Source organism: Carettochelys insculpta, chromosome 4 (assembly GCF_033958435.1).
Source record: "Carettochelys insculpta isolate YL-2023 chromosome 4, ASM3395843v1, whole genome shotgun sequence".
NCBI lineage: Eukaryota > Metazoa > Chordata > Testudines > Carettochelyidae > Carettochelys > Carettochelys insculpta.
In genome coordinates, this window is record NC_134140.1 from 110,961,825 (window position 1) to 110,977,281 (window position 15,457).

At 47.5% G+C, this 15,457-nt stretch overlaps 1 protein-coding gene across 1 annotated transcript in view; it reads right to left on the minus strand.

Annotated features, from left to right (window-relative positions):
• Nucleotides 1-15,457, minus strand: part of GSTCD (glutathione S-transferase C-terminal domain containing) — a 119,175-nt gene that overhangs the window by 99,037 nt on the left and 4,681 nt on the right. Inside the window, exon 2 of the mRNA XM_074993480.1 lies at nt 195-626. Within this exon, the coding sequence (XP_074849581.1) occupies nt 195-605 (411 nt within the window). The 5' untranslated portion in view covers nt 606-626. The remainder of the gene's footprint in view (nt 1-194; nt 627-15,457) is intronic.

Below are 15,457 nucleotides of genomic sequence, written 5' to 3' on the forward strand. Positions count from 1 at the left end.
ATTTATAGTTTGTTAAATATTTAAGGATGTTTTTATTATTTATTTATTATTATCAGTCATAACTGTTTACTTTTATTCCAGAATCAATACAATGTGCTGTTTTACCAACAACAGGAAATAGCAGATATCTACTTTAAAACCCATTTTCTGCTGTTAAAGTACATTAAAATATGAAACAGAAAAGATGAACTCACTTCAGCACAGGCTTTTAGGCAGGTCTTTTTAAACCCCAAAAGTTCCAAAGCGAACTTCTTTGATGGCTCTGCCTGATATGTTTTCTGTATTATGTGCCTCAATACAACAGAAAGACCAGCTCGACAGAATTTTCCATTTTCTTCAACTACAGCAGGCAAACAGCAGCTCTGGACAACTAGAGGGAGTTTGCACCTTGAAATGAAGTGGACCTCTAGGTCATAAGGTTGTGCTTTGCCAAATAATTGGTCTTCTGTACTGTCACTAGCAGGTACTAAAAAAATTTTGAATAGTTTGCAGTCACAGTAGGACAGCAAAAACAATGATATTGATGTGTGCAGAGGAAAGATGCAATCTTCAAACTGATGGGAGTAGGCCAGGTACAGATGTTCTTCAGTAAAACCACCTTTCATTTTCCTTCTGAGATGAAGTATCTGAAATAAAAGTCAAACAATAACATTTGTAAAGAACATAGCATTTAAGTATTTTTTGAAAACACTTGAAATAATGACCACCGCACCTGTTTGACACTAGTGTTTTCAATTTGAGACAAGTGTTCTTTTAAATATTTGCAAGTTCAAACAACAGAAAGTGAACTGTAATCCCCTCTGAGAGAAGTGATTGCAGCCCTGATGCAGCATCTGGACCAGCATCTGACGAAGTGAGTCTTTGCTCACATAAGCTCATGTTCAAAACTTTTCTGTTAGTCTGCAAGGTGCCACAGGACCCTTCGTTGCTGTTATAGATCCAGACTAACACGGCTACCCCTCTGATACTTGCAGCCCTCAGTGACTAATGCCCCAATCCTCTAACTCTGTTTGTATAGGTCAACTCACCATGTATGCATTTGCACCATCAAGGCCTAGAGTGCACCACTCATTTTCTAATACGACAAAAATTTTTAAAAAAATAAATGTATGTTAGCTCAGGTATATTACTATGTGAATGGGACTTAGGCATCTAAGTGCCTAAATCACTTCTGAAATTGAGATCTAGACAATGAAATGCCGAGCAATGCCTAAATACCTTTAAAAATCTGTGCCAGGAGGCATCCTCCTGGGTAGCATAAAGCAGTACCAAATTTAGAGTACAACATGCAGTCCTCTGGTCATATGAATATAAGTTTCATTCTACAAATGAAATCCAACCTCTGTGGGGTCTTTCATTGGAAGTCTGAACGAACAAAAACCAGACAACCTGAATGCTTCTCTAGAATCCCATGTGTGTGCACCTCAAGTACACAATCAACTTAAAGGGTAATTTGACTGAATTAAAATAATACTCATAACTCACATTAATATTCTGTCAAAACAAAAAGCAGTCAAGTAGCACTTTAAGGACTAGCAAAATAGTTTATTGGGTGAGCTTTCGTGGGACAGACCCACTTCTTCAGACCATAGCCAGACCAGAACAGACTCAATATTTAAGACACAGAGAACCAAAAACAGTAAGCAAGGAGGACAGATCAGAAAAAGATAATCAAGGTGAGCAAATCAGAGAGTGGAGGGGTGGGGGGCGAAGATCAAGAATCAGATTGAGTTAGGTATGCAGACGAGCCCCTATAGTGACTCAGAAAGTTCCCATCACGATTTAAACCATGTGTTAATGTGCTGAATTTGAATATAAAAGCCAGCTCGGCTGTTTCCCTTTCCAGAACGGTGCGATAATTCCTTTTCAGTAACACACATACCTTTAAGTCATTGACAGAATGCCCGATACCATTAAAATGTTGAGTAACTGGTTTGTGGATCTGGAGTGTTTTGATGTCTGTTTTGTGCCCATTTACCCTTTGTCTAAGGGAGTTAGAAGTCTGTCCAATATACAAAGCATCTGGGCATTGTTGGCACATGATGGCATATATGATGTTAGTAGAGGAGCATGAGAAAGTGCCCGTTATTCTGTGAGTAACCTGGTTAGGTCCAGTGATGGTATTTCCAGAGAAGATATGTGGACCAAGCTGGCAGCGGGCTTTGTTGCAGTGAAAGGTTCCAGGACTGGTATGCCAGGGGTATAGACTGTGGCTGTTAGTGAGGATCCTCATGAGGTTGGGAGGTTGTCTGTAGGAGAGAACAGGCATGTCACCCAAGGCCTTCTGGAGTGTGGCATCCTGATTAAGGATAGGTTGTAGGTCTTTAATAATTCATTGCGGTGGTCTGAGTTGGGGGCTGTAGGTGATGACCAGTGGTGTTCCGTTCTTGGCTTTTTTGGGCCGACCTTGGAGTAGCTGGTCTCTGGGTATTCGTCTGGCCCTGTCGATTTGTTTTTTTACTTCTCCTGGTGGGTAATTCAGGTTTATGAATATTTGGTAAAGTTCTTGTCGTTTTTGGTCTCTGTCAGTTGGATCAGAGCAAATGCGATTGTACCTAAGAGCGTGACTGTAAACAATGGATCTAGTCATGTGTGCAGGATGGAAACTAGAAGGGTGTAGATAAGTATAGCGATCAGTAGGTTTTCAGTACAGTGTGGTACTGATCAGGCCATCCTTGATTAGTACTGTAGTGTCCAGGAAATGTCTCTCTTGCATGTTGTAGTCAAGGCATAAGTTGATGGTGGGGTCTGTCTCTTAGACAAAGGGTTAACGGGCACAAAACATACATCGGAACACTCCAGATCCACAAACCAGTTAGTCAACATTTTAATGGAATGGGGCAGTCTATTAATGACCTAAAGGTATGTGTTACTGAAAAAGAATTTTCGCGCCCTTCTTCAAAGGGAAGCAGCCGAGCTGGCTTTTTTATTCAAATTCGGCACATTAACGCATGGTTTAAATCGTGACAGGAACTTTCTGAGTCACTATAGAGGCTCATCCGCATACTTGGCTTAATCTAATTCTTGACCTTCCCCCCGCACCCCTCCACTCTCTGATTTGCTCACCTTGATTATCTTTTTCTATTTGTCCTCCTTGCTTACTGTTTTTGGTTCTCTGTGCCTTAAATATTGAGTCTGTTCTGGTCTGGGCATGGTCTGAAGAAGTGGGTCTGTCCCATGAAAGCTCACCCAATAAACTATTTTGCTAGTCTTTAAAGTGCTACTTGACTGCTTTTTGTTTTGATCGTGTACAGACTAGCACAGCTTCCTCTCTGTTACTATTAATATTCTGGTCTTCATATAAAAACATCAACTGGAACCTTTAGACACTAGATGGCACCCTTTTGAAGCAGTAATTGTAGAAGGAAATAATACCATAACTGGAGAAAGGTAGCTCACTACTACAAAAACATGCCATTGTAAGTGTTTTCTGTACAAAGTAAATAACTCTGAACAGATGCCATTCTTTAAATGTGTGTATATATAGGAGTATTGGTAATGTTGTTAGACAGTATTGACCTCCTGTGGTCCAGCAAATTCTCTCATGCGGCACTGTTTAGGTCCCAAGGTTGCTGGATTAGAGAGGTTCAGCCTATAATTATAATATATTCTTGTAATTGCTCTAGGATTTCTTATTAACATAAGAGCCCATGGCTTACTGGGCTTGTAAAAGATATTTTAGGCATAAATTACAGCTAAATAACAGCACAGAACACTAAAAGACCACTAAGAGATAGGACTGATGGCTGGGAACAAACTTTATGGGACCACACGAAACCTGGCCATGCTCATAGTAAGTGGTCGCCTAGTAAACTAAAAACATGCCAGATTACAGATGTTGCTGGAGGAGAGAGTTCTGGACTAGAGAGGTTCAGCATGTATTTACTGCCACAATAAAAAGGGGTTGGCTTTGAGATACAAGTTGTTTTATTTGTTTTATATATATATATATATATATATATATATATATATATATATACACACACACACACACACACACACACACACAAATAGAGAGCAGGCACGAGAGAGAGTTAGTGCAGTGTTTCTCAACCTTTTTTTAATGAAGTACCCCTTTAAAAAATATTAAGTATCCCCAGAATGTACAATTTTCAGACAAAGTTCTTCTACAGTTGTAACACATTTGTTCTACTGTATCAGAGCAAGTTGTACTGCACTGTAATGTCACTAGTTTGTTTAGTGTTCTAGAACTTCTGAAAACATCTTCTGAATAGTTGCCTAAATATTGAAGAGCAGTGGTTCTTAACCTTTCCACAGAAGTGTAGCCTTTCAGGAGTCTGATGGTCTCACGCAAGACTAACGTTTCACCTCACTTTTAAAAAAATACTTGCTTTCAAAATCAGACCTTAAAATACAAATGTGTTGCAATATTACTGACAAATTGCTTACCTTCTCATGTTTACCATAAAATTATAAAATAAATGAACTGGAACATAAATATTGTATTTAAGTCTGGGTGCGTAAACAACAGAGCTGTACAAACAATTGTATGAAATGTGTGTGTACTGACTCCAATAATGCTTTTTATGTAAGCCTGTTGTAAAACTAGGCGAATAACTAAATGAATTTATGAACCCCAGAAGACCTCTGAGTACCCAAGGGGTACAGGTGCCTCTGCTTGAGAACCACTGAGTAATGGATAGATAGGAGTCAAATTAAGGATTTAATAAGGTCCCTACAACTGAGCCAAAACTACTGTTCTGGGACTTACATATGAAAAAACGTCTAGCCCAGCTTTGTGACTAACAGTAAAGATCCCAATTACTGCAGTGCTTATATGACACTACTTGAAAAGTGACAAATAACACTTCATCTCAAAATCTTAGAAGCTCATCAAGAAATCATTGACTCTTCCGTGCCAAACCAAAAAGTGCACAACCCATAAAAAAATCACTCTCCTAAAATCAAATGCACTTAAAAAAAAAGAAAAAACCAGAAATTTTGAGGGTTACTCAAATGAACTCTGGAAAGCCAAAGGATTAAAGTTAATGTAGGTGCTATGCTAAAATCATAGCTTTGGGGCGGGAATGATACAGAGGGGAACATTATGCAGCAAAAGATGTATCCAGGAGAATCAGTCTTAGCTATCAATACAAAACAGAAGTCAAGTAGCACTTTAAAAACCAACAAAATAATTTATTAGGTGATTATTTTGTTAGTCTTTAAAGTGCTACTTAATTGCTTTTTTTGTTTTGATAGAATACAGACTAACATGGCTCTCTCTGTCACTAGTGTTAGCTATGAATTACTTGACTACTGGCATTGTAAATCAAAGCTTTGAATACAAAACTTGTTTCAAGAATTTTTAAATTAGCTTTGTGTGCATTTGGATTATTTTAATTTTTCATGCAAAAGCATGCCTAAGAGCTCTCTTCTCAGGGACATTTCAATTTATCAAATATACATATTCCTCTTATAAATGACAACTCCTCCTACTGCTTTTCTACTGATTCCATTGTAGACTAAGATTTTTTTCCAAGAAATTATGTCATGTTTGTTTTTATTGTCCTATGTAAAGCTTCAAAAGTTTTTTGCAACATCTGCTGATATTTCCATTCCTAACCTGTGACATTCTATGGTTCTTTACGCCTTAAGGACAAATTTTTACAATGCTGGCACTCCAAACAGTCAAGACTCCAGGGGGAAGTGTAAGTCTTTTCATCCCTACACACCTCTCATGAGGCATGGAGTGGTGGAGTCCCTGGCTGCTTTTTTTCTGCTGAAGGACAGACTCCAAACAGTGATCATTATTCAGCAGATAAGGCACTGGGATGAAAAAATATGCAAAAGCTGAGGGATTTAAAGATAAAGCTACTCTTTTTCAGGCTAGTGCCATAGTGTCCGATTCATTCTCCACTTGCCACATGTGAGCTACATCTACACGTGAATGCTACATCGAAATAAGCTATTTCAACGAATAGCGTCTACACGTCCTCCAGGGCTGGTGCCGTCGACGTTCAACATGTGGCCCACATCGAAATAAGGGAGCCAGGCACAGCTGCAGACAGGGTCACAGGGCGGACTAGCACTTCCAGGGCAACAGCTAGCCGCTCCCTTAAAGGGCCCCTCCCAGACACACGCAGCCTACACAGCACGTGGTCTGCAGAGGCACAGGCACGCACACCTCGGCAAAGCGGTATGGCCCCCCAGCAGCAGCAGCAGCCGCCGCCAAAGGTCCACACAGCTGCCCCTGCAGAAGCAGTGCTCGCCCTGCTCAATGCCACGCGGGAGGCAGCTGATCACCTTCTAGTCACAGAAGAGGAGCTGCCCCCAGGGGAGGAGGAAGCAGCCCCAGACCCTGCTGTCCTCCCCCGCTCCCCCCGCCGCCGGCTGTGGAGCTACCCCACAAGCACCGACTGGTGGGAGCGGCTGGTGCTCGGCATGTGAGACAACGACCGCTGGCTCCAGAACTTTTGCATGAGCCGGCAGACATTCCTGGAGCTCTGCCAGTGTCTCACCCCCGCACTGAGGCACCAGGACACCTTCATGCGGCGTGCCCTCAGCGTCGAGAAACGGGTCGGCATCGCTGTCTGGAAGCTGGCCACTCCGGACAGATACCGATCCGTGGGGCAGCAGTTTGGCATCTGCAAGGCCACCGTCGGGGCTGTCCTCATGGAGGTAAGAGGACCCAAGGGGGGAGGGGAGCCCTGGGGGTGGAGGGCAGCCCTGGGGGTGGAGGGCCAGACACACCCTGCACACCCCTCACTGGTGCTCTCCCATGTCCTTCCCCTGCAGGTCGTCCACACCATCAACGCCCTGCTCCTCCACAGGCTCGTGCGGCTTGGGGACCCAGATGCCGCCATCGCGTGGTTTGCCAGCCTGGGCTTCCCAAATTGCTTTGGGGCTCTGGATGGGACCCATATCCCCATCCGAGCTCCAGAGCACAGTGGAGGACGCTTCCTGAACAGGAAGGGCTACCATTCCGTGGTCCTCCAGGCCTTGGTGGACAGCCGGGGCCGCTTCCTGGACATTTATGTTGACTGGCCTGGCAGCACCCACAACGCCCGGGTGTTCAGGAATTCGGGCCTGTGCCGCCGGCTGGAGGCAGGGACCTACATCCCCCAGCGGGAGATCCCTGTGGGGGACACCACCATGCCCCTTTGCGTCGTCGCAGATGTGGCGTACTCCCTCCGGCCCTGGCTCATGCACCCTTACACGGGCCATTTGTCAGCCAGCCAGGAGCGCTTCAACACGTGGTTGAATCAGCGCGCCAGGTGGTCAAGCGCACTTTTGGCTGCCTCAAAGGGCGCTGGAGGTGTCTCCCCACCCGCCTGGATGCAGGCCCCACCAACATCCCCCAGATTGTGGGCGCGTGCAGCGCACTCCACAACCTGGTCGAGAGCAAGGGGGAGGCATTCTTTCAGGGCTGGGCTGTGGAGGCTGGCAGGGCTGACGTGCAGCCACCCACTGCCCCCAGTCACCAGGTGGACCCTGAGGGGATCCGGGTCCGGGAGGCCCTGCGGGCCCATTTCAACCAGGCCGCGGGGTGAATGCTGGCAGGCGCCCCACTGCACCCCCACATCCTCCACAGCACTCCCTGCCCCCACTCCCACACCACAGAGCACCCAAGAGCACACCCCCCCCACCGCTTGTCTTGCAAATAAAAATAGATCTGTTGTTTTTGAAACCACAAACCGGTGAAATCTCTTATTATTATTATTAATACAAATATATATATACACATAATAGTGGAACAAAAGGGGGGAACTATTTACATGGGGGGGCAGGTATCATAAAAGAACAGGGGTCTAACACAAACTATATACAAAATAATGGCGATATGTACAAAGAGGGGGGCCACGTCCTGGGCCCCGCACCCCCTACTGTCCAGCGTCTGGGGTTGGAGGGCGCGACCCTCGCCTGGGCCTCAGCCCTGGCCGAGGCAGGCTGGGGGCCGGGCGAACCGGCAGATACGGCCGGCGGGTGTCAGCAAGCCCCAGGTCCCCCTCGGCAGAAGGCCCCGGGGTGGCGGATGGCGGGTGGAGCGGCATGGGAGGCCGGGTAGTCCGCTATGCGCTCAAAAGTGCGCATAAAGGCCCCCCATGCCTCCTGGCGCCAGGCCAGCGCCCGCTCCTGCAATTGCAGGTGCCACTCGTCCACCCGCAGCCGCCGCTCCAACACCTCCAGCTGCCACCGGAGGGTTGAGAGCAGCTGGGGGTCCGTCACCGTCCTCTGGTGGTGCTGGGTCCGCCGTCAGCCCCGCCCTGGGGCTGGTTGGTGCTCCGCTCAGGGGCTGGCCTGGAGTGATGGCCCCGGTGGGCTGTCTGGGACCACTGACACCTCGCCGGCGCTCTCCGGGCCTTCCGATGGCGCAGCTGTGGAACACGGGGGGGAAGAAGAGTGGAAACAGCCGTTAGTGTGGCCCCCGAGCTGTGGCCCTTGTCCCCCCACCCCTCTGCTGCTGGTTCCCCATCCCCGTCCCCGGGAGATGCTGCTGCTGCTGCTGCTGCTGCTGGGTGTCCCACTCCCCTGCCCCCCGGGAGACCCTAGGTTCCACTCCCCCCAACCCCAAGGATGGGGCATGGCACTGTCCTGCTGGCAGGGGCAAGAGCTGATGCACTCTTCTGAGGGACATACCACTGCTGTCCTTGGGGCCATGGTCATCTGGGCATGTGGAGGGCCCTAGTCATATCTATTACCCCCGCCCCTCAACCCCGGGGGTATGCACCGGGGGGGGGGTACATACCTGACGGTCCGCTCCCACGGTCGGGGGACAACCTCTGGGCGGACGCCCTGCTGGAGCTCCGGGACGGCAGCATTATTTGGAGCCCCCCGTCCCTGGAGGAGGATCCCCCCTCCTCCTCCCCTGGCATCCCAGGGGTGGGCTCCTGGGGGGGCCCCTGGGGTGCGGGGCTTGCCTCCGGGGCGGACTCTGCCTCCAGGGCCTGCTGGGGCTCATCGGCCGAGGTGTCAAGAGTGGCCGGCGGGGAGGAGGTGTGCCGGGGGCCCAGGATGGACCTGAGCTCCCTTAAAAAGGGCAAGTGGCAGGGGCAACCTCAGATCAGCTGGCCGCATCCCGGGCCCAGGCATAACCCGGCCTCAGCTCCTTAACCTTACTCCTGACATGGTCAGGAGTGTGGGCAGGGTGGCCCCGGGTGGCCAGGCCCTCGGCCAGCCGAGCGAACGCATCCACGTTCCGCCTCTTGCTCCCCATTACCTGGAGCGCCTCCTCCTCGCTCCAGAGCCCCAGCAGGTCCCGGATCTTGGCCTCCGTCCAGGAGGGGCCCCGCTGCCTCTTCCAGGGCTGGCTGCCAGGCTGGGAGCCCTGGCTCCCCTTGCGGGGGGGGGGGTGCCCTGGGGGCGCTTGGGGGGCTGGCAGGTGGCCATGGCAGCGGGAGGAGGTCTTGGGGCTGCAGTGAGGCGTGCAGGCTAGCCACGTATTACTGCTGCTGCCTGCATGCACTCTCAGCTTCCTGCACAGAAAGGCAGGGGGCGGGGAGCTTTAAGGGGCCGCTGCACATGGCGACCATAGAGCTTAGGGGCTGGAGAGAGCGTCTCTCAACCCCTCAGCTGATGGCCGCCATGGCGGACCCCGCTTTTTCGATGTTGCAGGACGCGGATTGGCTACACGTGCCCCACTTCGACATTCAATGTTGAAGTAGGGCACTATTCCCATCCCCTGATGGGGATAGCGACTTCGACGTCTCGCCGCCTTACGTCGATGTCAACTTCAAAATAGCGCTCGCCACGTGTAGACGTGGCGGGCGCTATTTCAAAGTTGGCACGGCTACTTCAAAGTAGCCGGCACGTGTAGACGCAGCTGTGGTGAACAGGAGACCACATTGTGGCAGATGGTGTTCTTGGAGCATGGCACCGCTGCCATGGAGCCAGTGCCAGGGCCAGGGCCAAGCCCCTGCTGCAGAACCCCCCCAGAGCGCAGGGCCCATTCTGGAGCACAGAGTCTGAGCCTCTGCTATAAGGCCCTTGCCAGAACATGGCACTGGGGCCAGAGCCCAAGCTCCTGCCACGGGGCCCCGCTGAAGCGCTGGGCCAGGGCTGGATCCCCCACCAGTAATTGAGGGATGCAGGGCAGAGGTGTGGGGAGGCCTCAACAGGCACTCTGCCTCAGAAAGGCTGCTGACCCTTGGACTAGGGGTGCCTGGCTCTGGGGGACGGACAGGGCATTTATTTAGAGGCGGGGTGAATGCGGTAAATAGAGAAAGATGACTACCACAAGTATAGTGATCTTTGAACACCTACTGGACACCACTGGGCTAGTGGTTAATGTGACACAGAAGTCCTGCTTGGGGAACAAACAAGCACTTTACCTATGTATCATAACAGATGCATTTGCATGTTCCTGAGATCTGATGAACAGAATCTACCTGAAAGTAATAATTCAACCTGTACCAAGAAACCATAGCAGACCTAAAGCACTGAAGGGACCGTGCTTTACTTTTAACCTTTTTGTCTACCATAGGTTGAACCTCTCTAATTCGTAACTCTTCTCTCTGGCAACATTCATATTCTGGCATGATTTTAGTTAGCTAGATGACCACTTATCAAGGGTGTGGCCAAATTTTTCAGGGTCCCATAAAGATTGCTTCCAGCCACCAGTCTGTTAGTTAGCTCTAATTTACCCCTAAAAATCTTCTAAGAGCCCAGTAAGCAGTAGAGGTGTTGGTAATACTGCTAGACAATATTGACCTCCCGTGGTCCGGCAAATTCTCTCAATTGGCACCGATCAGGTCCTGAGGGTGCCTGATCAGGGAGGTTCAATATGTACCAGATAGATCAGCTGTATTAAAAATCATTCTAGGGAGTGGAGCAAATTACATTCTTAATTAGGTCCAATAAGGACCATATAGTGTTCTCTGCCCACAACAGTCCTCCCAAAAATGCCAGGTTTCTTGAATTGTTTTGAAGCAGCTTGAAATCATAGGCCCAGAGTCTGACTGTAGTTATACTAGTACGAAATAACTCCGCTGCTGTCAATACTTCACATTTACACTGTTTTAACTCTACTGGCCTCTTGTCTGCTTGCCCCTCCCACCAAACTACACAAATTAATGAACAAAGAAATATTCAATACTCCACTCCTCTTCTAGCTCACCATCAGCATATTAGTAAAACTTTATTAGAATTGCATTAACATGAACATAATTCAAAGTACACTGATGGTACTTAAAACAACACAATAATTTCCTCTACCCTTTGAATTTCACACCTGGCCTTACCATCTTTCATCATCCAGAACCTTTCCTCCTCCCGCCACTTCCCAGGACCCGCATCAAAGGAAGGGTTATTACATTGTATCCTATTCTCCCCTACTCCAAGCTCATTAACAGAGCCTGCTTTGCCTTTTGCTCCTTCTCCAGATGCTCCACATGTCTCTCTCACAACTGAAGCTTCTCATATACTGCATTAAGTAGAAAACAGCTATCAGAGACTATGCTGAGAAAAGATATAGATAAGCAGTTGCTGGATGAAGCAAGGAAACACATTCCCCCCACCCACCAGACAGAAGTGAAGACAGAGAGTTAGGCAGAGGAAAAACTAACCCATTGTAAGTTTTCACTGCTTACAGCAGAAAACTTTAAAAAAACAAAAACAAAACAAACACGATTGAACTGAGGATGTCCACCTCTTTGTTCATTCCCCAAGTTATTGGGTAGGACTAGACCATGGTTTCCCAAACTGCGGGAGGTGCCCCCCAGGGGGGTGTGAAGAAATTCCAGAGGTGACACGAGGTGACCCAGCCCCTCAGTCATTTCCCCCACCCCAAGAAAGAGCCGGCCTTTGCTTCTGGCTCTCAGCCCCTGCCATTTCACGTGGGCAACCCGACGCAGCCACTGTAAAAAGCAGGCAGCTGGTGAAGACCCACATGGAGCTAGTTGCCTCCTGCAAAGGTGAGTGAGGTTGGGATGGGGAGGAGGAGAATGGGGTAAGATGGGGGGGTGGTGCCTAGGTTTGGGGGGGGGAGGGCCTCTGGCAGGTGGCTGGGGTGACTGGCCCATGGCTTGGGCAGGCAGTTTGTGGGCACCTGGCCCCGGGAGCACAGGGTCTTGGGCGGCTAGCCTGTGACTGGTGGGTGGGCGGGCGGCTGGCCCCAGCAACATGGGGACTCAGGCTGGAGGCTTGGGCAGCTGGGAAGCTGATCCCGCGAGTGCGGGGGCTTGGGCGGGGGGCTGGCCCCAGCAGCGTGGGGGCTCGGGCAGCTGGCCCTGGGAGCACAGGACTCAAGAGGGTGGCTGGCTTTGGCAGCCCAGGGTTTGGGTGGCTGACAGGTGGGCAGCTAGTCCTGTGAGTGTGGGGGCTCGGGTGGGTGGCTGGCCCCGGGAGCGCAGAGGCTCAGGTGAGAACCGTAGGCAGTTGGCCCATGGCTGGCGTGCTGGTGGCTCAGGCAGCTGATGGGTGGGCAGCTGGCCCCTGCAGCACAGGGGCTCAGATGGGTGTCCCCGGCAGTGCTGGGGCTCAGATGGGCAGGCAGCTGGCCAGCTTGGGCTGTGCCAGACACCCACAAGGTGCAGCCTGTGCCGTTAGCCTGGATGGCTCATAGTCTCCTAGGGTTTCCCAATTTATGAAGAAAATGTAGCATCATCTTCCGCATTTAATTCATTTGTTTCTCCTGTTAAATTATGTTTGCATTAAATTTTTGGGCCAAGCAAAACTATTTGTGCTTACTTTTAATTTTAAATAACATTTTTACATCAAGACTTATGTTTATTTTAAATTACAAATTGAATTATTTGTTAAAAGCAGGGTGGATAATGGTAAAGAAGAGGTGGGGGAGGTGTGAGGGTTTCTCAAAAATCAAAAGGGGGCATGATGCCGAAAAGTTCGGGAACCACTGGACTAGACAAAGCACAATAACTGGTTGCTTCCCTTAAAATAACCAGGAGTAAACTACTTAAACATATTGATATAATGGTTCATCATTAGGCTTCTGAGCGAACAGTGTGTTGAGCTGAACAGGGCCGTGTCTACACTAGCCCCAAACTTCAAAATGGCCACGCAAATGGCCATTTCGAAGTTTACTAATGAAGCACTGAAATGCATATTCAGTGCTTCATTAGCATGCGGGTGGCTGCAGCACTTTGAAACTGATGTGGCTCACCGCTGCGCGGCTTGTCCAGACGGGGCTCCTTTTCGAAGGGACCCCGGCTAATTCGAAGTCCCCTTATTCCCATCAGCTCATTGCACTGGTTCATCTGCAGACAACATTGCACTGGTTCATGTTTGGAAAGTTACCTTTGTTACCTGAGTATTTAGAAAAAATGTTTTTAAATTAACTTAAATTCTCCAGAATATTTGACAGAGAAAAAAAGACCTCATGTCTTTTCAGGTACACTATCATGGTCAGTTTCATACCTATGCTTTGCTATGTCTTTCCAGTACAGAAAAACACTATTCCATAAAATTACTCCCATCCTTTCAAAATATAATTCAAACAAGGTTACATCATGCAACAGAAAAATGAATCGAAAATTTCAAAAAAAAAAAAAAAGAAAGAAAATGCCTGTGTACATTTTTAAGTAAAGCTTAAATCATGAAAACAATTTGTTACAGAAAAAAGAATAAACACCTCCAAAGATCACAGGAGCAGCCATGTTAGTCTGCACCTGCAGAACCAACTCAAAGTTTTGTGGAACCTTATAGACTAACAGATTTATTGAAGCATAAGCTTTCGTGGGCAAAGACTCACTTCGTCAGATGCATCTGACGGCATCTAAAAAAGTGGGTCTTTGACTATGAAAGCTTATATTCCAATAAATCTATTGGTCTATAAGGTGCCACAGGACTTCTCGTTTATTACCTCCAAAAAGATATTCGGTTACAACAAAGTTTGGGTTTGTCACTTTTTCCTGGCTCACCAACAATATCTTTACATTGAGCTTCTAATGACAGATCATCATAAACCACCAGATTTAAACATAATCTGAAGCAAATTGTGAGGGTAGAAGACAAATTTGTGCTCATGCCCTTTCTATTTCTTTATGATGTTTAAAGATTGCCTGAAAGTGGGATTCAGGTAAACAATTAAATTCTTCTTGGTTTTCCATATAAAACGCTCAGGTGATGGCAAGGCTGGAAGACCCTTTGGGGGCTGGAAAACTAAAAATAAAAGCCAAAAAAAAATCTGAGCAATTGGGAGGGGAAGAGATTTTTAGCCAGTCTGTTTAAAACTTTTTGTTTCTAATGTTTACAGCTACACAGTTTCAGTGACTAAATCCCAAATACAGTGAACCTTATTAAAAGTTCGACCTTTCAATTAAGATGTTACAATTCTTTGCACGCACATCTCTGAGGCTGCCCAGAGGGACCACCAGCAAAAGCAGAGAAGACTGCATGAGACGTTCTTTGTATTTCTAACATTAAAAATATTTGGAAAAATCTTTAAAAACACAACAAGCTTTTCAGGCCTTCTTTTATATCATAAAAGGAGCAAAAACATCAATTGTGGAAAAAAAAAATCCTTTGAAGCTCATCTTGAACGTCATCTGCCTCCTAAGAGCAGGTTTATCTACCATGATTCCAGTTTCAGGGAGGTATATTAGGAAGCTCTCCATCCCTTGATTATACAGACCAGTTTGCTGAGAGTTGGGCAGCGTAAGTTCTGCACGCTAACTTTCATGCTCACCTGTACCAATGGAACAATTACATGTTCTGCTTTGTCTCTCAGTTCTATTCTGCACTCATCTTTGAAGTCTGAAGGCTTAGCTTAATCCAGCAGGTTTCTCTTGCTCTCACTCTGCTAGCCACCAAAAACCTTTTTGTCATGAAACACATAATTCATTACCTCAAGCATTTATCTAGGAAATCTCTTATTCAGCTTCAGAGAGATGCAAGCCCACCTGCTATGTTCAAAAGCTCCTGTTTTTGATTTTCCCACTTAACTGTTCTCTCCAATAGGATGCACTTCCTCTCTCCCTATAACACTACAGTTTCTGTATTAATGATACTGCCTTCATCTTTTTTTAAATAACTGTACATGAAAAGTATACAAAGACTCACTAAACATGATTTAAAATGTATTTGTTCACAGAAACGTACATTACAAGAGCCATCTATTGCCATCTATTGTTAATGACTTCAGTTGAATACAGCAAAAGTATACGTGTAGACCAGTACAAGCCATATTCAGCACTATTTTCAGAAAACCATGTCTATACTTGCAGTTCAACCAATTATAGATGCTGTTGCTACTCAATGGGCTTCTCTACACTACCACCTCGAAAGAAGGATGGTAGTTAGGGTGTTGGGAGTTTACTAATGAAGTGCTGCTGTGCATAGGCAGCACTTCACTAAGCAAATCCCTCCCCACCCCCCACGGCAACTCTGAAGTATTGGCACATGCCTAGCTGCAGCACACCCGCCAGTACTTCAAAGTGCCGAGGCAAGTTCGAAGTACCAGCAGGTGCACCGCAGCTAGACGCGTGCCAGTCCTTCGAAGTTTAAAACTTTGGAGTTGCCGCACGAGGTGGAAAATTTGCTT